This window comes from Neodiprion pinetum, chromosome 1 (genome assembly GCF_021155775.2).
Source record: "Neodiprion pinetum isolate iyNeoPine1 chromosome 1, iyNeoPine1.2, whole genome shotgun sequence".
NCBI lineage: Eukaryota > Metazoa > Arthropoda > Insecta > Hymenoptera > Diprionidae > Neodiprion > Neodiprion pinetum.
In genome coordinates, this window is record NC_060232.1 from 11,042,707 (window position 1) to 11,065,448 (window position 22,742).

Consider the following 22,742-nt stretch of genomic DNA (forward strand, 5'->3'; position numbering starts at 1 on the left):
ATTGCAGTTGATGATTTAGAATTGGCAAAATAGGAAGAAAAAGCATTTTAATCATATTCCGGACCGCTTTCGTTTGTTTCAGGATGGCCCAACCTCGGGAGAAACCACGAACCTCACAAGTTCAGGTACCGCAACCCAATCGGTTCCGAAATCTTCCGCCACGACAATCAACGAACGTTACACTTTCTACTGCACCGTTTAGCTAGGTTTGTACTGCGTCCATATCGATCCCAACCGATTGATCCACCGAATTATCCCTTGTCGAGGGGAAGGACAGCCGTTTTCCCTTATGCGTAACAGGTCTGACATATTTCGACGCTACTCCGATACAGACGAGACGTTAATCTTTGATTATAGAACCAATCTTAGTCGAGTCCCAGAATTTTAACCCCCGTGTTAGTTAGTCGGTTGTTGAAACCTCGTGATTCAAGGCGTTATATTGAAAATGTTGATAACTGATCGTAATGCCGATGGATGCAAGAAATGCAAACCATCCGCTGATGCTGTATTTTAGTAACAATACTGTTATTGCGAACCAGTAATACGTTGATTTTTCGTTTTTCCTGTCCCCCTCACAAAATAATTGTTCTAAAATTGTACTCAGAGGCTTAGACTCTTGGGGGGGGGGGGGGGGGGGAACACTGAGTTAGTTATTTATTATTAATTGTGATGATCGCAATTGAGATTATTGACTGGGAGGCACTCGTTAGCCTTTAATTTGATTCCACGTAAAAAAAAATAATAATAATACACACCGTGTAACGTAATAGTGAATTTGTTGTAACTGTGAGTGAACGAAAAAAAAAGACAAAAACAAAAAAAATTAGGCTAGCTGTACTTAAGTCATATTATTGGAGGGCAGTAAAACGGTCTTGTACTTGACAAACGTTGCTGTATGACGTAATAGTATTTATACTCATACAATATGTGAACGGATAATTTTTTTCTCCTAGGCCATTATTTACACATGTACTTTTGCAGTTGATATTAATTTTCCAGAGTGCAATTTTTTAACACATATTCAAAAGTACGAAAAACAATGTTGTTCTTCGTCGCTGTAATTAAATTTTTATTAGTCAAGCATATTGTAGTTACGTTTTATAGAAACATATAATACCTATTAATTATTATGCATACATATACTCAGAGAATAATTACACAGAGTAAACGCAATTGTTGTATTATTATTCGGTAAGGTTGAACAGCTGCAGGATATTAGTGTTTCATGGATTTATCGTTGACTATACAACATTTTATAATGTTATTTCTTGATTATAGTTTTATTGGATAAAAATAATCGTTATTTCGTTTAGCGCGAAGTTCGTTGTGCTTTGAAACTACTTGGTTAGAAGTTGCACTTATTGTTAGAGAGCTGAAGTTTGATTTCAAGCCAAACCACTCCGTAGCACCTACAATAAGACCTAATAAGCAACTAACGAATATCATGTGAACCTAGGCTAGAAAATTATTGATTCATTGTTTAGTATCTATTGTACACAGTTGCAGCCCTGAGATAAATTTCTGTATGTTCAAATATGATTCCTAACTGCTAAATAAATTATTATTTTCGATGCTGTACAAGGTCACATACACATGACGATGTTTCTTTGTTTCTCTTTAATTCTCATTCCCATTTAAACGCGTAGTTTTCCATCGTCCTTAGAAACTTGCCTAAGTAGATACTTTCATAGTTGAACGAAAAAGAAAACCATAATAAACTTTTTCTCCATAAATTTACCACAATAATTGCGGTTTGGTCTATGTGGTGATTGCTGTTCTCGAGTAATCGATCAAGTACAAAGTATCGGCTGCAGGGATATGAGAGAGACGAGCTTCTGACGTACATGTTGTACGTTTGATCAGAAACTAACGGTGATCAATTGGACTGGGTGCATTTGCATGAATACCCACCTAAATCGCCGTTAGAGGGATCCATAATGTGGAGAATTTACGCGTGCACATCTGCGGATTGAAACATCACTCGTGGCATGACTGTCCAATTTGGCGATGGTTATAATATGGTCCCCATACAGATCGTCAGTGAATCTGGTGCGGTTTGTTAGTTGTTTCCGAAGCAATCGAGAAGCCGATAGGCGTTGGTTGGGGGTTTTTCGAGGATCAATTCGTTTCGGGGCACTTCATCTCCTAAAGGAATAAGGGTAGGAAATAAAAGAGTCGCGGGATCGATTGAGAGCTGGTTATAAATAGATTGTTTGTTTTCCATTCGCACGGCCTAAGCTTGGCCAGAGTAAACTTTTCCAGTTGCTTCGCATGTTGCCGTGGGGATAGTTTGGAACTTTATTCTTTCATTCGTTTCCTCTCACGATTTTGCTTTTCTCTTTTTTCTCTCTTTCTTTCCTCTGAACTCCCCTGAGATATTGGGCGGCACACAAACCGGGAGGAAATTGTGGTGCCGTATAAAAGTACATTTTTCTCAATCTCACCTCTCCGACTAGAACCGTACAGCGCGTGCCTCGAACCTCAACTTCAAGCTTTTCTCAGTTTCTCCAAATTCTTATATTGAGATGGTTATTGTTCAATTACAAATTTGTACGCTGATCCGAGTTCAGGTAACGTGGAAGGAACCTCGTATATTTTTCTATTCAATCGTTGATCTCTTGGCTTTTGATTTTGATTCTCCTACCGATACGAGAAATCAACAACCATACTCATGATATTAGTGCGAGTCTGGACAAAGATATTGTTACAGTGAAGCTCTGCAATAAATTCCAAGTAAGTGAAGCGAAGCTTATCTACATCTTGCGAATTTTGGTGATCGTTGATCTATTTTTCTGAAAATAGAATGATTTTTTGATTGCTGTACAACAGCTGTCACCAACCGTTGATGATCAATGAACTCGAACGAGTTTCAGAACGTCTGAAACTTCGTCCGGCTCGGTTTCTTGTTCAATGCCTGTGAAAGATAATGTGTTTCGTCAAGTAATTATTATGATTCTTCATTCGTCAAATCGAATTGGTATAGCTATGGTTCTCTTAAGCTCGTTCAAGGTTGATTGTAGCGTGAACTTTTTTTACAATAACTTCTCGATTTGTCATGCTTTTAAGACTTCGAGTGAATTATTGTTCGTCAGATGTGAAAAACTACCAACTCCAACTTTAAAGCTTATTAATTTCTTCAGTCTCGCAGACCTCGTTGGGTTTTAAGAGAGGCTATAAAACGAAATAAAATATTTTACGGCAAACAATTTTTCCCCCCGTTATTTCTAGCTCAACGGATAACCAGGTTAACGTTAATTAATGAACATCCACCGTTGAAATGTGGCACTGAAACGTGTTTACACACGATTCTCGGTTGAAAAATTATTCTATTTTCGAAATTCACCTGATGTTACGAGTCATAATATGTGAAGATTGTTAACCCAGAAAAATTCTTTACCGTATTATAATTTTGGCTACATTTTCACCGAACTTCAAGTGGATTACATTTTTTATAAGCTCGTATTCCCAAAAACTATACGTTCCTTAATAAATGTCCACCGTAGCCTAATTTCAAAAATCCACAAAGTGTGATGGCGGAATTAATTTCCATACGAATGCAGAGTACTTTCTTGTCTTATTCTTGTTGGTATACTGTCGCAGTTTATGGTGATTAGTAGATTGTCGGAGTGCTTCTACCAGTTGTTTTTGTGGGTGTAATTAACAACCCGGCTGGATGGCGGAGTTTCGTTTCAACCAAAGGCTAGTTACGTCACAATGGGATCACCGTGATCCCAGAGGATTCAGGGATGCTATTCAGGTACCGGATTAATTCAATTCTTAGCGTGAAACAATTCAATGACTTTGAACATATCTCTAGAGAAAAAGAAAGTACAAGATTCGGAGAGGTGAGGCAATTTCATACAGCAGTTGTTTTAACTAATTATAGAATAAACCTCTCAGTGAGAAACTTTATGGCTTTGATGACCTTGCAACGCGCTCGGCGAAAAACAATGTTAACATCGCAAACTGAAAGCTTTTAGTACTCCACTTTGAGAGTGAAAATAACTTGCTCTAAAATCGACTCTCCCAATTTGTCTTTATGGTTTGAATAAACAGAAACTGTTGAAATTGCACGGAAACGCGAATAATTAGATTTTCCTAATACCATACCCTCACGGAAAAAACCCAAACAGAGTGTAAATTCGTACCCCTAACTTTTTTCTTATGGGAAATTAATATTATCTATGAGTTGGGGGTACGAATTTACACCCAAGTGGGGGTTTCTTACCGTGAGAGTAGTCCCAACATAATAATTCATATCTTGAGCCTCTTGTTTTTTGCACTCTCGTATTTGTAGCTCTAGTTTTACTTCGTTCCAAACCGAATGAAAAACTACATCAAATTGGAGACAAGTCCGTATCCGAGTAGAAAACGAGGTTCTTGTTTCAGTTTCAACTTGGGTTTCGAAAAACTTAGATTTCAGCAACTTTTCACAGTAAGCTTCGAGTTCTGTGATGATAGATAATCTAAAAGGATCACCGTAAATATAGGACCATTTCCGAAGAACTTTGTTCGTCTCCCAGTTCCTTTTCACCTAAAATATTGTTCAAAATCGTAGGGTCATCGATCCGTTGAGGTAATTGGTTCCTTCCCTTGTGATCTCCGATCCAAATTCCAAATTTGCATAGAAACTAGGCGTGAGGCCTGATCACTGCGTGATTCTGACCTAATTCAACGGTTCTCATAACAGTGAAATCCTTTCAGCCCGATCTGCCTCCGGAAGTGACAGGCTTGCGGCTTTCGACGGAGTTGTGAATGAGAGAGTGCGTCCGACGGTTCAATCCACTTTTGGGATAAGCACTTGTCTACTCGAGCACGAATCAGCTCAACGGGTCAAATTTCTTCTTGATCCTTACAAATGTTGAGTAAATTTGCAACATGTGACTTTCGCGTTCGTTCAGAGAAACGAATGACTTTGTTTTTGTTTTCGGTCACGATGAAGGCAGATTGTGATTCGCGGTTCTGAACGAGATTTTTCTCTGTGACCTGGCGTTTCGGTATCCAAAGTATTTTTATGCGTGCAGATATGCGCGGGCGAATGGAGGTAAATGTTTACATAATTCCAGAAGGCGATAGCTTTCATTAAAATAAAGCGTGAGACGCCTGCGTAAAACTTTCAAAGTGGAAAATGTTTAAAGCTCGAGTCTAAGTTTGGCTCCAGTGGCTTCATCTTCTTCTTCTTCTTCTTCTTCCTCTTCTTTTTCTTTCCATCTGCTGCTTTCATTGGAATTCTCGATGGAGTTTGAATTGTTTTCTTTTTAGACGCTGCTTCAGTAAACTTTTTCAATATCTGCTGGCTAATCAAGGATTTGGTAATTATAATACCTGGATAAGGTATAATCACGTTAGGCAATCGTCCAAATATATGGAGAATTCATTTTCACTCCTACAATTTTTCATGAAATCTTATGAGATTTGATAGGTGAACTTGAGTTTTGAGAATTATTCTCCTATATTTCTTTCTAAGTTTCCTCGTGCTTATAATCAAATGAATTAGTTGCAGTATTGAAAACTTGAAGCCTTCGTTATTTACATATTGAAGATAACTTCGTGCTCGTTGTTAAAAAATGAATGACAAGCTTAGCTTCTTTTTTCCGACTGGGCCGAGATAAGAGAAAACTTGACTTTCTGTGCAAGCTTCATCTCAATCTTTCCTCACTCACTTAAGTATGCCTGTGATTTTGGAAATTGAACAACTCTTGCTAAATTTAAGGTAACGATGAGTAAATTATTTGATAGGAATTTGGTTTCGGAGCCAAGATAAGTGAATTAGTAACGGCCAAGAATAGAAATATATTTCAAAGAAAACATCGCATTTTCTCATTTCAAGAATAATTATACTTTCAAGATTGTTTGAAAAATATGACGTAAGCTCCATGAGGTTGGAAAAATAATTTTACGGTTGAAATCAATAGCTTTTCCGTATCAGATGGATTCTAAACCAATTAAGGTTGTCAAGCTCTTCCTAATTTAAGAAATCTTATCTCATGTACTCAATAAGTTATTTTGAAATATCGTGGAGTTTCTCGCGAATTCTCTGATAACACCCGTCGTTAAAATTTGAATATTATCCAACTAAACAAACCGAAGGCAGTGTGAGTGGCAAACGTTAAATGTATTCAAAGTAGAACTACACGTAATATCACTCCACAGTGCACAGCGAAAAATGAATATTGATTAAAACCATCAGAGGTGTACAAATGATAACTGTATGATGGATTACCAGCTGCTTCATAAAGGGCCACAATTTTCTCTGACTGGTCAAAGTAACGAGGCGAAGACATGCTGCGCAGGGTGAATCGGGACTGGTCTGGGTAAATGCTGGACGTGGCTGTTAACATGTCGACATTCTTGTCCCACCCCCACCCGCGAATTGGTTCGGGTGTATTTTCAGATGCAAAGTGACGTCACGTCCCACGGAACCGCCGGCTGTGCCAGCGCAGCTCGGTCAGTCCAGAGCCAGTCATATGTTAAACGAGATGAGATTGAATGTCCGAACGACCGAGCGATCCCGAGACGAAACCGACCGTGGATGTTGACAGTTGACAGTGAGGTTCTTGTGCCAGATTTGGAATTGTTACTTTGGTGTTATTCTTGGCTTAGTTTTCGCGAAAAGTGGAGGTAACGGTGAGCGAAAATCGCAAGCATCGGAAGTGAGTGTGTCTGTTCTTTCATCGAAGCGAATATTGAATCGACGAGTTTTCACGGTTTTTTTCGAAACGAGTGCACGTTGCATAGCTTAAAAATGTAAGTAATTATTCGATATTTCAAAGCTCTGGAGGGAGTGCTGAGTATCTATAAAACAGTGACCGAAGTGTATCTAAAATTGTGTGTGACTGGCGGCTCACGGTAGTCTGGAAAGAATCTTTGGACGGCTTGACGCCTCGCCAACATCGGGTAAACAGACTTCGTGCTTATATAACCCCGGCTGACCTTCGAAGCGTTGTTGGGAGTTTGACTTTTGAATAAAGTCGTCGATAAGATCAGGTGACAGTTCGACAAACTTCGCGATTGGCAGTTCCATCGTTGGACTTTCGAACAATTCGTGAAAACATTTACCGAGAATTTGAAAAGTCTGTTTTTCTGAAGGCTAACTGCGCCCACGTGTGCCGACGATCTTACGTGAGCTTTTGAGCAACCTTGAGCGAGTTTGTTTCGTCATGAAGACCAGACACCCTCGCATAACCGCGAGAACCTCGAGTCCTGTCGACGCTGCGTCTCCGACCGAAGATCATTTAGCGGACCCTGAAGTGATTAAGTTGAGACTTGACAAACCGCTCCACTGGGACTGGGAGTTGACCACTTCCGCTGATGCGCTACCCGTGGTCCAGTTCCTCGACAAAGACGGACGCCTCCTCGTCGAAACGACAGGGCGAACGGCGCAAAGGGCCAGAGGCTCGTTTCGTGATGGTTTGAAACTCCATGAAAAATTCCCCCGCGATGAACGCGCAGAAAGCTTGGCTGACCCCGTACCGCCCAAGTCCGGGAATAGAAACATCGATGGGTTCAGCTCGAAGTATGGTCCGATGGAGGCTGGATATCGACCGAGGAAGTCACGCAGTGACGCGAGTCTCGTGTCCAAGGAAAAGAGGGATAAAAGGATCAGGAAGAGGCACTCCTCTGGGATCGACAAGGCGTTGAGACAACTCGAGGAGTCCGAGTCAGCGTCCCCGAAGCGGTACTCGGTCGGTGATTTCCTCCGGAAACAGATTGTTGATGATCTCCAGTCCCCGGAAGTAGTCGGGATGAAAACGCCCGAGCAAATAGCCAGGGAAAGGTGTGAGAAGGTGAGAGCGTACTTGGAGACCCATGATGAATCTGACGAAGAGCCGCAAAAAGTTCCTCGCGAGGCCAAGCTCAAGCAGCTTAAGGACTATCTCGCCTCCAAGAAGCGGACCGACACGAAGCAGCCGGAGGACTCGAGGCAAGACGGAATCGCGAGGATAAAGGAGTTCCTGCAGAATAAGATCAAGGAGAAGATGGACGCGGAGAAATCCAAGTCCACCACTGACGTAAAGCCGAACGAAATAAGAAAGCGGTACTCTGATTATCTCCAGAACGACCGGCAGAACTACCGTACACGAAAAGTCAGGAGTGACGCGAACATCAGATTTGATCAGGACGTTTACGAACGAGAGAAAATGAAGAAGGCCAACAGTGAGATCAAGAAGAAGAACTCGTCCGCTGGGTCGGACCGACGAAAGGCGTACCGAAAAACAAAAAGCGACGTTCTGCTTAACGCCGTTGAGACCAGCCTCGAATCGGACCATAAGGACAGCGGGAATCCACCGCGAAGGATTAAGAGCCAGGACAACTTGGAACGCTCGTGGCGGGAGTACAAGGAACGAAAGCGGAACGAGCGGCTGCTCAAGAATTCGGAGAACCTTACTCAGGGAGTGGAGGAGGAGAACTTCATGATGAGACCCCGATGGAAGGATTCCGAACACAGTGCGTGTCGCGGGGGGAACTGCAGAGTGTGTGAGAACAGGATGGACTACGGAGCGGAAGTCAAGGAGCAAGTCGAACCTGAGAAACATGTTCCAGAGTCGACCGACTGCGATCCGTCCACTGAACTACAGGAGAACTACCTACTCCTGGACGAAGCGGAGACCCGAGAGAAGCCGCAGTCATCAAACATATCCAAGGTCCAGGTGAACAACGTCAAGGCTGGTCAAGTGGGCCCCAAAAATGGCGGCCAGAGCTTTTCGAAAACCGACTCACCCGATTACGGCTATAACTCTATGCAGAAAAACGCTTTCGCCGAGTACAAGGACCTGTACGCCAACTCTAACGTGAAGAAGAGTGACACCTTCAAGATCGTGGATGGCAGCGAGAGACCAAATGACGAGAAGGTCACTCTCACGCCGCAGTCTAACGAGGACATCACAAGGGACTATTTCAAGCGAGTTTACACTCTGCTGAAGCAGCGACAGGAGGATGCTCGCCGACTGGCCGACCCCAGGGACCCTCAAAGACCGGAGGACACGTCCTCCTCGAACTTTGTCGAGCCAGCTCAACGACGCAGACGACGACGCCGCAGGAGAGACGCTGCTGGTCTAACGACGGGTAAGTTACCGGGATGAATTAATTACTGTGTGCCCTGCTGAAATATGGCTGCTGACTTCACATGCTGCTATGACCAACAGTTGCCAAAATTGGCGAAACTTTTTACTTTCCATCTTGGAAAGCTGCTTCGAAATGCAGACGACGATTGTCGTCGACGTTTAAGTTAACTGGGCTTGTATTTACCCCAGTTACCCTAATACCCACACACGTTTGGATACCTCGATTGTGCGGGTGAAGGTGATAATATTCGGGTGAAATTGAACACGGCAAGGCACTACAACCGTGCATATATATATATTATTAATATATATATATATATATATAATAATACCGTATGTTAACCCTTTTAGGTTTAATTACTAGCGCTGCGATCCGCCAGGATATCAAATTGAGTTTGCTTATATAATAGCTTTGGGCTCATTAGCTATTCTCCACTGTACAATGGTACGGTGCCCAGTTAGCTCGCCGAGGACAGTTAGCAGGGAACACAGATTATGGCTCGTCCTTCAACATCACCCACATCGTTGGAAGTAATTTGTAGGGATTTTGAGTATTCTTCGGTGTTGAAGTTATCACTTTCGCAAAGACCTCGAATTTCGTAATTGAGTAGACTTTCACAAAAAATAGAAGAGCTTTAAACTTCGTTATATTTCAACTGAATATAAATTCACTTTATAATTATACATATACCTACGGCCTGGTTAGTGATGGAATATTTGAATTAACAAAGTCAAGTGTATGCTCTTTGATGTCAAAGTAACTTATAACATAAATTATTATCAATACCACGACCATAACAAAAATGATTGCATCAAGCTTTCGTGTAAATACAACAGTTTACACTCAAGTACGAAATTCGTGGAAACTATTTTTAATTTTTCTTCCAGCTTAGAACGTTATTTTTACCAACCAGCAGTTCAGTGACTAGACCGCAACATTTTGATAATCTTTCGCGAAAGTGGTAAAAGCTTATAGCCAGATAACCATATGGAAATTGTCCCCTTTCATCAAATCCTCATTCGTGTAACGGAGCTAGAATTTCCCTTGCTTCGTTTCCTTGATAAACTGCGAAATATTCGATTTTACTTTCATTAACTTTTATTGCCCTGTTCCACTTCGGATATTATCAAAAAATACTATACTGTAGTCAAGTGATACGACAGATAGCAAACGTAAAATGGCGAGGGCGTTTTGCGAAAAAGCAAAAACGAATATCTGCCATTTGAAGATATTTTTTCAAACGCTTTCTTAATCGGTCGAATAGTTTTCAAAAAAAAATAACACATTCCCGATTTTTTGTTGTTTGACATTGTCTCTTAAATAAATAAAACTTTTCACACGGTCATCTAGCGAAAAATAAAATGTGCAAATAAGACAGCTTTTACCAATATCGTATTTCAAGAGATCTAAGGACCCAATTTCGTAACGTTCTCATTTTCTTCTCGACAGTCTTGCAGAAGTATTAGAGGAAATAAACGTACATTCCACGACAATCGTATATAGAATTGGAACATTTTCTCCGTGCGATGGGTGCGACGGCAGTTGGAATTTTCAACGAGTGGTAAAAATCACTCCGTCCTTTTCCGTCCTGTTCCATTTCATTTCAATCGTTCGAAACCGAAGGGATGTGCACGTTGAAGGCAGCGAACCGCGATAATCACCCAATCATTTGCGCTCCTGTCACCCTCGGAACCGGAGGCGCTTCCAGCATACTCCTCTTCTGTACCGGTAAATTGCACCCAGCTCGATTCATGGAACCGTGTGATTCCGCCTGATTGTTAATAATTTTCCCGACACCAATATCGTCGAATTTTTCGACCATGGGTTTTGAAACTAGATTTTCATTCGCAGTATTATCTGAACAACGCGTCTGCTCTTTTCAACTTATGACTAACGAAATATTTCATTGATATAGACAAAAATTATATTTAGAACGCAGGGATTTCACATTTTTTATTCATAGCTCACGAGGAAAATGCTTCGTAAAAATACAGCTCGGAAAATAACGATGACGCCTTTTCCTCACACGACAGCGACAAATTTTAAAGGCAATGCGAGGGCATTTCTCATTTCAGAGTCCTGAATTTTTAATCGCTTCTCTCCTTCGTTATCATAACCGAGGCTCAGATCCCGGGAGGCTTCCGTCGTTTCACGAGAGCCTTTGTAGCCCCTCAATGCCGAGCGGATGTTCGCTACACTTTTAAACCAGCACGATTAAATATGGCCGTGCAAGGTTCGGATCAATAAATGGTACGGTCAATAAATCAGGACGTAAATAAGTGCGTAGAAATTGTTTGAGCGGTAATCGTTAAAATAAAATATACCTACCCCCGTTTTATTTCGAGTGGGCATAATAATGGTCATTGGCCAGCAATAACGCATGGAAATCCCTGCCCATCTGCCTTTATATTTATCTCAGAATTTCAACCGTCTCCCTACGTCAGTTTCGCCAACCGGAAGCTGAGCTTGCAAGCTGTATTTATTGTGGCCCAGTTTTAAAACGCTCTTGAATATTTCATCAGTATGTTTGCCTCGTTACGAAATCCTGCATTTGAGCTTAAAAATACGTACTTTGATTTCATTCAACCGCAGCAGGCTGCCGAATTATAAACAGGCACTGTAATTCAACACAATGAAACTTCGTGCCTACTTTTATCACCCCCAAGACCCAGTGTATGTATAATGAGCTAACTTTGATGAAAGGAGAAAGTTTATAACAAATTCCGTAGGATTTTTATTATTATAATGAATACATCACTGTTCTTTACGTAACGGAAAAAGTTTCAATATCCTTTTCGGAACCCATTTGAATTTATTATTTGATCAGAACATATTTTAATTTTAAAGAAAATATTTTTTAATCATTTTATGAAAGCTCCCGAAAAAGTAATTCAAGTGTTTCAATCTTGTTCCCCTAACGAACAGGATTCTTTTCCTTATGTCGTGTAATGTTAAAAATTCAATTAAATTCTACATTAAATGTGTAGAACTAAATTCCACAACTTTGTCACCGGTAAAACACTCGTTAAACTTGTGATTGGTTGGTTTGTTGAATTTTTCCTAACAGAACCGACCTGTGCGAAGCACGAGTATTAATCACGGGAAATATTAAAAACTCAAAATTTTAATTTTGTAACCAGTTGAGATTCGTGGAAAACCAGTATTTATTTATAATGTATCAGATTCATTAACCGATTTGCCAAACTAAGTAAATAAATAGATATAAAGAAAGAAAACTATAAAATGCGATTTCGCATTGAGACATTTTTTAGCACATACACAACTTTTCTTCCTCGAGGATGAAATAATGAAAACAGAATGAAAAATGTTTTCGCGTATTATGTCATCGGTGTGGAAATGCTGTGTTGAAAAAATGCACGTTGATAAGAGATGGTTGACTGTCTGAACCCTCGTCTTCCTGAATACCATTGTTGACTTTTGGCTTTATTTTTTATCGAACCATCTTATGTCTTTCCATATCTATCGAGGAATCCTTCAATACTCTACGTACACTAATTGGCAATGTATGGTTGAAAACTCACAATATTCTTGTAAAACTGAAAATGCAACAAAAAAAAAAGAAGATTTTTCCCAACAACACGTAACATGTGTCGATCTACAAGTCAACAACAAGTCTAATTTGTTTGCAAAAAATTACATTTATACTAATTAGGTGAAAACGTGAAATCTTTGCTGGTCATCTTGCGAATAAAACGGATTTGGCCGCAGAATATCCAGCCAAGTAGATTAATACAGCTTCAATTCCCTCACCGAACACTTTGGCAAATCTGACGAAAATTTATTCCACGGGCTATCGCCCAATTTGGCAACCGAGTTGCGAACGCATTTAGAAAGCACGTACATTTTGGACGTTTGTTTTGGCATGTATTTATTAAATCCTTGAAGAGTTGATTTTGGAAAATGAATAAAAAATTAGAAGACATGAATTCGGAACTGAAAATTTTTTACACAGTCTGTTCACCAATCATGCTATATGCGAATTTTTACTACATATAACTTCGGAGCTCATTCGGTACGATATTTCTTAAATGTATTTTAATCACTGGTTTATTAACGAAGTTTCTGAGGCTTTCCCACTGCTGTGGGGATGATGAATAACTTCCCGAAGTTTTCAAATTAATTAACTTTCTAAGGAGTTTTTAATAGTTCTCTTCCCTCAGGTGTTTAAGGAGCAAGACTATGGATTCGTAAAGTACTGCAGTTTTCGCATAATATGCACAGCGATGCGTTAATACTTATTATCGGTTCCTTTCACCGACGTTGCCTATATGAGATGGTTTTTGCGCGTTTCGTAATTTTCGACGAAGCGTACATTACAGAGGGCAGTGAATTCGAGGCAGCGTAGATATAAGCTTTGGCATTTCGCCAATGAATTTCAGAGGTATACATTTTACATACCTATATGCCCGCGGCTAGAGTATAGATGCGGACATGAGCTTCAAGCTTTTTTGCGACATTGTGCGTCAAGTTGTACGGGACCATATCCTCCTCGCAAAAAAATTACGGAAGAATAGAAATAAACAAAAATATTTCTTTCTCCAGACAAAAAATTTCCTTCCCGAAGAAAATACATTCGAGTTTTATGTTCAGGTTCGATGAATTTCATTCTCTTATTAATGTAAGGGGTGAAGTATGAAATTAATCGTATAATCACAACTTATAACGGTATAAAAAATAGTGTCAGTGGTTTTTTTCTCCTCCAATCTATCGCCCGCTCAATTTCTATCGAATTCGTTACGAGTATTTCATAATTGACAATCACAGCGGTGCGGGATTTCGCAAAATGAAAATTTTGCAGAATTTTATTCTACCCTCACCAGGGTAAGCGAAAAATTTACAAACCATGGGCCACTGACACCAAAGTTGAGAATCTCTGCTTTAGTGCGCTATTTTTAAAATTCGTATTTAACATTTTCTCCACCGCGAGTGAGGTATATGAGTAGATCTGAAGGCCATCTGTGCCGTAAAGACTGAAAAATAACATTTGTAATATTGTTTATTCGGAAAGCGAATGAACCGATCCGGATGAAATTTATAACAGGTATGCGCCATAATTTTGTTTTCTAGTATCCAGAGTGATTTAGACGCTCGTTCTTGAAATCTGGCGAGGGCCGTGAATTTAACATCTCTGTACGGAAGGAGAGACTGCGATCGTATTCTCGCTTGCGTGAATGTATCAAAAACAGAAGGAATTGTTTTAGTTATCTACTACAGTTCTAGAAATAATTTTATTTATAAATTTAATGAAAGCACTTGTATTACTACACTGCTTGGAGAAACAGTTGAATGCATAAAAATGCATTATTTCAAATAGATTTTTATTATAGCTTTAATAATTTTGTTTACGAAATTCATTGTACATATTATATCCAGGATACACTGAGAGAAATTTTTAGTTCCGGTTACCGCTCAGTCCTTAACTATTTTCATTTTTTACCACAATCAAAAAATATACTTCTAGGTACAAAATGAAAATTAGTTTTCCAGCTGTTACCGGAAAGTCTAGTATCCGTTACTATTCTTTCTTAGTGAAAATGTTCAAGTACTGAAAACAGCATAACTTATAACATATTTAGAGATGAATCATCTGTGAGTCTAGTCGATAAGTAGGCAAACGGAAACATGTATTAAACGAAGACTGAAGGATTGCAATTCGATTTGTAACAATTGTATTTCTTGCACGGAAACATTCAAAAACTGATAAATTCTGTTACAAAAATTTAATATCTTGGTATTGTAAAGAGGTTCTATTATTCCTCTTCTTTTTTGTAATGCCTCAAGGGTTAATCACTATTTTTCATTCAAATGAAATTGTTTTTAACTCATTTTTTCACTACTTGAATCATTGCAATGAGCTTCCTGAGATAGATTTCAAATCACGACAGCACATTTAACATTATAACAATTCTACATATATACAGATTTCGCCGATAATTGACCAATTCAAGAAAACGTCTTATGAAGTTGACACAGTATTAATTTATAAACAACGTGAGTTATTTACCATCAAATTTGAACGAAGTGTTAACCATTTGCGTTCCAAAGTGACAATTTATAATTTTCAGGTTATTTTTGCATGCATTAGGGGGACTCGATTAGGCTCGGTGGCATACCTTCAACCCTTTGTTTCGCAATACTTTCGTTTTATCATCCTCACTTGTAATTATAAATGCTAATTAATCCCAGCAAGGATTCAGGGGTTCAAAGTATCTGTTTGATTTTTCACATTTTCTTTTTATCTCGGGGGTTGATTCTACGTTTTATCAGACGCAGATCAAGTCTTTTCTTCCCCGTACTTTCCATTCTAGTTCATACGCGGGATCGATACTCAGTACGATAATGACAGGATTTCTCAATGCTGAAAACGTCCCATTCGCTGGATTCGCGCGTCCCAAATGCTTCGGAGCGCGCCGGCTGCTCAGAGCTCGGTTTTCAACGCAAGCGTAAACACATTGCGTAATGAGAAACGCGTGCCAATTGTAACGTGGCCAGTGAACACCGGTAATCGACTGTTTGATCTTCGACAAACATCGAGCATTTCTACGAGACACGCGTTTCTAAAAACTTACATGACGAAATTGACCGAGAGTCACATGCGTTTGGTTCAAATAAGTGGTGTAAAGATCTCATCCTTTCTTTTTTCAAAACTTTTGGATGAAAAATTTTTGAAATTTACACAATTTTACATTCAACCGATGAACGTGAAAAATTGTAATATCCCATTTTGTTGAACATGTGCTTCTATTGAGAAAAATTCGAAATTTCAATTATTGGCAAACTCACGCGATGACCTCGAAACTGATTACGACTCGCTGAAAAATGTGAAATTCACATTAATTTACATTTAATGACGAGCGTAAAAAATTTACACGTCCCGTTTTCTTTGATCGCATTAGTTTTCCGGAAGAACATACGTAAAATTTGAAAACACAGTTCATACGACGTTCACAGAAAATTTCTCACAAATTGCTGTGAAACGCATAAAACAATGCGATAATAATCAATCTCGTGATAAATAAAGGAACCATTTTATGAAAGAAAAGGATTTCAATGAGAAAAGGTTTGAATCAAACTTGATGGTCGTATTTTCAGTCATTCAATTGGTTTGTATTATAATGATGAAAGGTACTGTGAAATATAACATTCTACACAGTATTGATTGTTACATTTTACGTGTCATCGGCAAAATTCATCTAATACGTTTAAATGTGTTTCACTTGATATTTAAATGTGAAGGGAGGCGGGTGTGTTTCAGGGCTGAATTTATTCCCCTCAATTACATTCATCATTGAAATTTGATCGTGATATTCATGACATTTCATAATTCTATGGAATACAAGAAACTGGGAATATTCCAACATTCAGCAATTAATTGCATAATTCCATGACAAGTAGCTGATTTAAATATTTGCTTCCAGAGTGACAGCTTATCAAATTTATATAATGAAAATCAGAACTGCTGCAAAAGTTCCTAAAGTGTGAAATTAGGAAAATTCAAAAATCAGAAACATCAAAATTCTGTGAATTTTGGGTTCGGTGAAATTTCATCCCTTCGATCTTTCTTTGTTTTAGATGTTCAATATTTTGATTTTCAGAATCCCGGTTTTTCTGATTTTTTGCACCCACTCGTTGAGAAAACTACGCTGTATAAGTATATCTTAATTTTCCAAACAAAACTTTATTTTTCGAAATTTTGCTGAATCCGAACTTTACTTTTCGGAACTTTAATCTATCGTAACTCGAATATTGGGAATCTTGCATTTCGAAACTTTGAGCCGCCGGGTTTCCGGCCATTCCAAACATTGTTGTTTCGTAACACTTTGATTTCTTCACTTCTAGTTCCGCCGCCAATTAATACGGAATTAGGCGCTTCAGGAACTTTTCAAATTCGCAACTTCAAGCACAATGACTCAGGAATTTTAAAAACCTTCAAAAGCTATTCGTGAATGTCATTCTTACAAATTTTTCACCCGGGATAGATTGTACATTCTGGTTAACGAAACTTCGTCGGTCTACGCAGCGTACAGACTAGATGTATGAGATTCTTGAAGAAATATTTCGAGCGCTGAAATATTTCAAGGCTTTGCTTAGGGTAAAAATATCTGGCCCCGCCTGACTCACACAGCTTACCCTAGTCCGCATCTTTTCCTCACCTCCGATGTACGTTCTCTCACTTTTTTTTCTATTTTTTTTCTTTCTTTTTTCTCATTCTTCATGCTTTCCCTTATTTTTCCTTCATGGATGTTTCAAAATTCTTCATCCACATTCCGTGCTTATACTTGCCTCTCGACGTTAACATTCTGCGAAACAATTTCTGCGTGTCTTACGCACTACAATTTTCATACGTTACCTCTGGAATGGCTACGCCTATATAAATGTTTAGTACTCGAGTACGCGTTTCGTAGACGTGTCGTATTATTTTGTCTTTGCACTATACGACTTTAAAAACTTGGCACGGCTTCTTCAATTCGTAAATATTTTTCATCGCATTACGTCGATTCGCAGGAATTCTCACGACGATTCCAGGTTTTATCCGACAATGAGACGGGTTCAACATTCGTTGGATCGTATTCGATTTAGTTCTCAATTTTCCCTCCCTTTAGGATAAGGACTAATGTTTGTTGGGTCAGGCTTACTTTTAATCCCACACACTGACATGGGATCCAGTTGAATCGAGAATCGACTTTCACGTACAATTTTATCGTCAGCGTGCTTGAATCAGCGTTGTTCGTGCGAGTAAAATGAAGAATGATTGAAAAAACTTTGGGGTCTCAGAGACCCCATATATGTATCGCGTATTGTTTGACTTTTTTTGCTTCAAGAATTTCCCTTTTTGCTTCAAGAGTCTTTTGCTAAGACCAAGATCGGAGCTTATTTTTGAATTGTTAAATTTTGCCTCAGAATTTTCTTCGAGTCGTAACTGTGCATAACGAAACGTTGCGTACAGTAATAACGTTCCAAAGTTGGCTGTGGTTTGAGTAACCTCGTGTAAGTAATGCGGAAGTTTTCATAGCTGCAAGGGTTAAAATTAGTCCTGGTATCGAAATGCTTACCTAAAAAAAATTGCAACAACGCGTTTCAAGCGATTCAACTATAAATATGTAACAAAATAATAAATTATGTAGTAAATCATCCCGTAAAAAATTAACGCCCAGCAAGTGAAAAATTATGATTATCATTCATTCTGACACTGAAAATCTCGGCAAAAAAACGTCAAAAGGACGCTGGATGGAATCAAGCTCGACTTTGACGACTTCGGTCGCATGAGAATTTAATCGCAGTCTTGGCTTTTCATCACCTTTGGCGATCTAAGAAAAATATTGATTTCGGTCGAGGATCACTTTTTCTAATTTTAACGAATCCTTACGTTTTCGAACCTCTAGAAAAAAATGCCGGTCTATCGGTCTGTCCGACAAATTCCCTCGATGATCTCGGAAATGGCTCAATGAAAAACTCTAAAACTTACAGGATTTTACAACGAAATTTTCCGCATAAAAGATAGCCATGTTCCGTTCAATTTGAGCTTTCGGTTTTACAGGCACTAAATCGATTTTCAATGTTTTACCGACATGAATATGTTTTTCCCCAAAAAACGATTACGTTATTTTCAATTTTTATATTTATTTTCAAAAAAATACATGAATCTTTTGTTGTTTCATATTTATCTTGACAGCTGAGTCCTGAATGACATCTGTTTATAACCGGTTGTACCAATAGTGATCGGTCGTTTCGTTTTGCATTAACGAGACATCAGCAGCGTGACATTTTTTAACTTGTCGGATCGCTTTCATTTAATGAGATTTGACAATTTCTATTACCATCGCACCGTTACAAGAATTTCAAAAGTTGACAGACATACGTATGCAAAATATTGGAAATTGTTGTAAGCTCGGAAGAAATTTTTGCTAACAAGAATTTCAATCTTTACCCAATTCAGTTGACAAGATTTCGGCGATGGAATTATGATGAAAATGTAGTAATATTTTAAATGCTTCCTCTAATAAGTACAGGAGATCGTGATTTGAAGATTCCATTATCTTGAAGTGAGTGTTTTAGGACCTCCCTCTCGATTGTTGACAAGCAAATGAATGGTTTTTTAGTAAATTAATCACTGGCAAGTGCTACTTTGAACTTGGAGCTTGAAATAAATTAGGATACCAAAGAGCATAAAAATATCAAACTTGACACAAGTTTTTGTTGAAGATTTAAAACTTGTATATTTTACGATGTTACGGATACAGATTTTGACGCGTTATAGATAAGAATCAGGAATTGAGAAGCCAAAGCAACGCAAGTATTTCCCACACCCCGAGACACGTTGATCATTCATCTAAACCATAATTTATCTCGCATGGATTACACTCACACTAAAACCCTCCGATTCAACAAGTCGCATACACTTATTCTTTAGCCGACTCATTCACACGGCTCGATTGACAGTTACAAATCGTTCCAGGATTGAATTAAGCCCATCAGTTTGCCGTCTTCTAATTCGACGGTAACAATGCTCTTATTGTTGCAGCGGTTCGCGGCGGTTAAACTACAATTCGACCCTCGTCTCGAGAGGAATTTCGAGCCGATTGAAACTGTATAAATGAACGAGAAAATTCAAGCGCAACCGATAATGGTCGTGCATATATGCACAGTGTCTGTAACAATTTTCTGCCACACCGCAAAACAGTTGAATATTGGCGATAGTAACGATTCAAATCCGTTTTGTCTCTTCTCCGCTATTTCTAGCGGCTATTAATTCCTGCCCAGTTTTCCGTCACGGAAGCAAATCACTCGAGCCGCAGACGCCGACCGGCAACAAAGTGGCTGATTCAATTAAAACAACTTTTACCTTCGGCATTTTGGCCAACCCGTGCACGACTATTCCCGTCACGGCTGACTAACGCCAAATTCCAGAGAGTGACTATTTTCATCCCCTCATCCCTTCCTATATTCGTTCCTTCGGCACATTCTCCAAGTTCCGGATTTCGCGAAGGAAAATCGCAACGTCCACCACGTGAACGTTGTTGACCAGCGAAAAAACCAACACTGGGATAGTAATATTAAAAATTATGAAGAAGAGGACCGAAGTGTGCGAGTTGTTTTTTCTGCAATGTGTCTTCTAAATCCAAGAAATTTGGTTTTAAAACGTTTTATTAAAGTGCACAAAATTTTTACTGGCTAGTATTTTGAAGAACGTTTTTACGACTATAAAACTCACAGAGCCAGTAATGTTTTACTGACACTTGCTTCTGATACTGATGTTGGTAGACATTGGACCATTTTCGGGTCAACGGACAAGCGAATTTTGCGAATAAACGCGTTGTAAACTCTATTATTCCAATTTGAAAACCACGAGAGAAGCTTCCACTGTACAAACCAAGGCTATACATATGTCGAATGGTCAAACAGCATAAGCGTCTGATTTCAGAAACCATTTTTCTTAATTGATCTTCACATTACGATGCCGTACAACTTCAAATCTTTTCGATCGATGACTTAAGTCACTTCTAACGATTCCAAGAACGATTAAAGTAACAAAGAAACTGATTGCAAATCAAATGTAATCTTACGATCATGTAAAAGTGATTAGAAAAGAGGACGCTCACTACTTGTTCACTAATTTACGCCATACGTATTGCGAATTTTTTTCCCACTCTTAGCTGTGAATTTTATCGCCGTAATACCATTCGACGGATTTTTATTACACGACGTTGAAACTTCGTTGTGGATATTCAATTCCGTTCCTTTGTGAGTGAAAATGTCTGGTTCGTAAAATCGGCAGGAAGAGAAGAGCGTACTAGGTACACTTTGATGCGGATTCGCAGTTCTACTTACCGCTCATGAGTTTCAGCCCAAGAGTTTCCGATATTGGAATTTATGCTTCGACGCAGCAGCCCGCAGGGCGTACATGTGTGAAGCAGCTTAAACCAGGACGACGTCGACGTCGACGGGTTGTACAATATTTCCCGAAGAAATACGAGTGTGCTAGGTTATATAGATAATAAATCGCTGCAATAGATCCCCCGCCGTGCTGTGGTTCCTGCACACTACAACGTATACCTACCCATATGTTTCCGGCGTTGAGTATGATGAGTTAGCCCGACCCTTAATGGCCTATCCAAGAGTACCGACACCCACCTATTTGCGTGTACAGTTACGCGGTGCGCGCAATATTCTTGCCGTCGACTAAGTAACTATATTCGCAAAATTGCGTGTAGTCATCGTGCGGAAGTTACGTAGCTCTTTCTTACCACCTTGCCAGAGAATTGTTCATGCCGGAGGTACCTGAACACGCGTGTAAACGCGGAGAGAATGTGAAGAGATATTATATTTCGGTACGAGAGGAGACTCGCAAAGTTACAAGTATGAACAAGATGTTTTTTTTTTTTTTTTTTTTTACTTCTTTCTTTCTGTCACGTCTTAAGTCTACGTTGTAGTCTAAGTATAATATTGAACAAAGATTTAAACACCCTTCCAAGTTTAATTTGAGCGTGCTAAGTTCTTGAGCTAATTTCGTAGCCCCTAGTCCTCGACAAGGTTTAAACGGGATTGAAAATTTCACAAAAAAAAAACAACAAGTCTGAGGTTTTGTCGAGAAGCTGGAGGAACGGAGTATTCGATACCGTGAGAAAATGTCGATCTATTAGCACAATGCGAGTAAATCGGGATGTAAACTGAGATGGATATTAACCACTTGTCACTTAAGCCAGACTTTATCCAATATTTATGAAACATGTGATTCACTCAAACCACAAATTGGTGTTGTTCGGAAGAAAAATATGTATGTTTTGCACAATCATGACACGTCCAACTTAAAATGCTTTCAATTTATCACTGCTGATCATATAATACTAATAGAAGGGTCGGATTTCTCGCATTTCTGTTATAAATGAATCCAAATTATTCTACTGCCTGAAAAGCGATTTATGGCACAGAATCTATCAATGGGTATGTAACTATATTTCAAATGAAGGTTAGACTACAGCGAGTTGAAATACAACATGTTATACAAAATATAATGTTCTTTAGACGCATTCAACTTCGATAATTTCTTAGCGAATCTACCTTAGGAACAACTTCAGAATTGCATTTTGGTTGGTCAGGTCTGTGCCCATTTCTTTGAATTAGGATGGAACTCACAAGCCGTAGCTACGTATAGAGCCTAATTTCGCGGAAACTCTAACAAACTTCTAATGGAAGTGACCCTTGCAAAGGATCCACACTGGCCGCTAAAACCAGTGCCTGCATATACGAGAATTTCGTCCGTGGGAAATATTTTGACCCGTAACTTTACCTGCATAATATACCTTTGAACTGGTATCTTGTGGTATACGTTTAATGGCAAAAACTGAAACACATCGATATGTCGAAGGCCCAGTGCTTGGAAGATTTACAAGTTGCGATGAAATTTATTGCCATAAGGTGGGGGTCAAAATTCCAAAAGATCAAAAAGTCGACCAGTTGAAAATCCGAAATTTAAAACAACGAATGATCAGAGTACCGAAGTTGGGATGTTCGGTAAATCACCCAGCAGAACAACTGTTTTCCCGAAAGTTCATTCAACCGAACGCTCTCTTGTCAGAAAAAGTATTATATTCAGAATAGTGCCGAACGCCGAATGACCAAAGCACAGAATGCTGAATACGGAGAAATGAAAGTTC

At 39.1% G+C, this 22,742-nt stretch overlaps 1 protein-coding gene across 1 annotated transcript in view; it reads left to right on the forward strand.

The window, feature by feature from the left end:
- The first annotated feature begins 6,468 nt into the window (after positions 1–6,468).
- The window catches only part of LOC124212304 (uncharacterized), a 169,786-nt gene continuing 153,512 nt past the window's right edge, over positions 6,469–22,742 (forward strand). The window contains exon 1 of the mRNA XM_046612231.1: positions 6,469–9,066. Coding sequence (XP_046468187.1) covers positions 7,161–9,066 — 1,906 coding nt within the window. The 5' untranslated portion in view covers positions 6,469–7,160. The remainder of the gene's footprint in view (positions 9,067–22,742) is intronic.